The sequence below is a fragment of the Penaeus monodon genome, chromosome 19 (genome assembly GCF_015228065.2).
Source record: "Penaeus monodon isolate SGIC_2016 chromosome 19, NSTDA_Pmon_1, whole genome shotgun sequence".
Taxonomy (NCBI): Eukaryota; Metazoa; Arthropoda; class Malacostraca; order Decapoda; family Penaeidae; genus Penaeus; species Penaeus monodon.
Genome location: NC_051404.1, coordinates 2,386,530 through 2,387,137, shown reverse-complemented (window position 1 = coordinate 2,387,137; position 608 = coordinate 2,386,530). Strand labels below are relative to the sequence as shown.

Here is a 608-nt window from a genome sequence, read left to right as displayed (position 1 = left end):
TCTAAATCAAATCCGCGATAAAAAAAAAAAATATGAATAAAACGACAGCGCAAGAAAATACAAGGAAATGAGATTACTATGATTGTAAATATAACGTTTAAATTATTGATAATGAAAACTTACAAAACCATTGCTGACTGCTTTCTAATGCCAAGTACAAAGGCGATGAATATGAAGATATTAGAAAGGAAAATTGTTTATGTAATGAGTTTGAAGTAATATATGTATTAAACAGTGTGATATATTTTGTCAATACATACAAGTAGAAGGAAAACAGAAAAATAAAGGATATGGAGACAAAGGCAGAAATTCATGTAAGGAAAGACACAATTAAGTGTAGACGAAAAAAACAAACAGATGTACATGAGAACAAGTAAACTCTCAGAAAAAAAAAATAGAAAAAAATAACACCACGTCTTCTAAAACCATTTGTATTCATTGAAATGATTCTTCTCCTAATGTATATTTTTTCTCTCTCTCTTGCAGCTGGCAGCGCGAGCCCGAGTCTGGGCCGAAAAGAGTATCGGAAGATCACGTACGAAGGCACCTTGCAGAAGCGGCCATCGCAGGTGAGTCCGGACGCTGATGCCTCCTTTTTCAGTCTCGAA

General features: G+C 34.4%; 1 protein-coding gene across 1 annotated transcript in view; it reads left to right on the top strand.

Annotated features, from left to right (window-relative positions):
- Window positions 1-608, top strand: part of LOC119584971 (microtubule-associated protein futsch-like) — a gene marked incomplete at its 5' end in the record, with an annotated part of 346,977 nt that overhangs the window by 209,515 nt on the left and 136,854 nt on the right. The window contains 1 exon segment of the mRNA XM_037933567.1: window positions 487-569. Within this exon segment, the coding sequence (XP_037789495.1) occupies window positions 487-569 (83 nt within the window).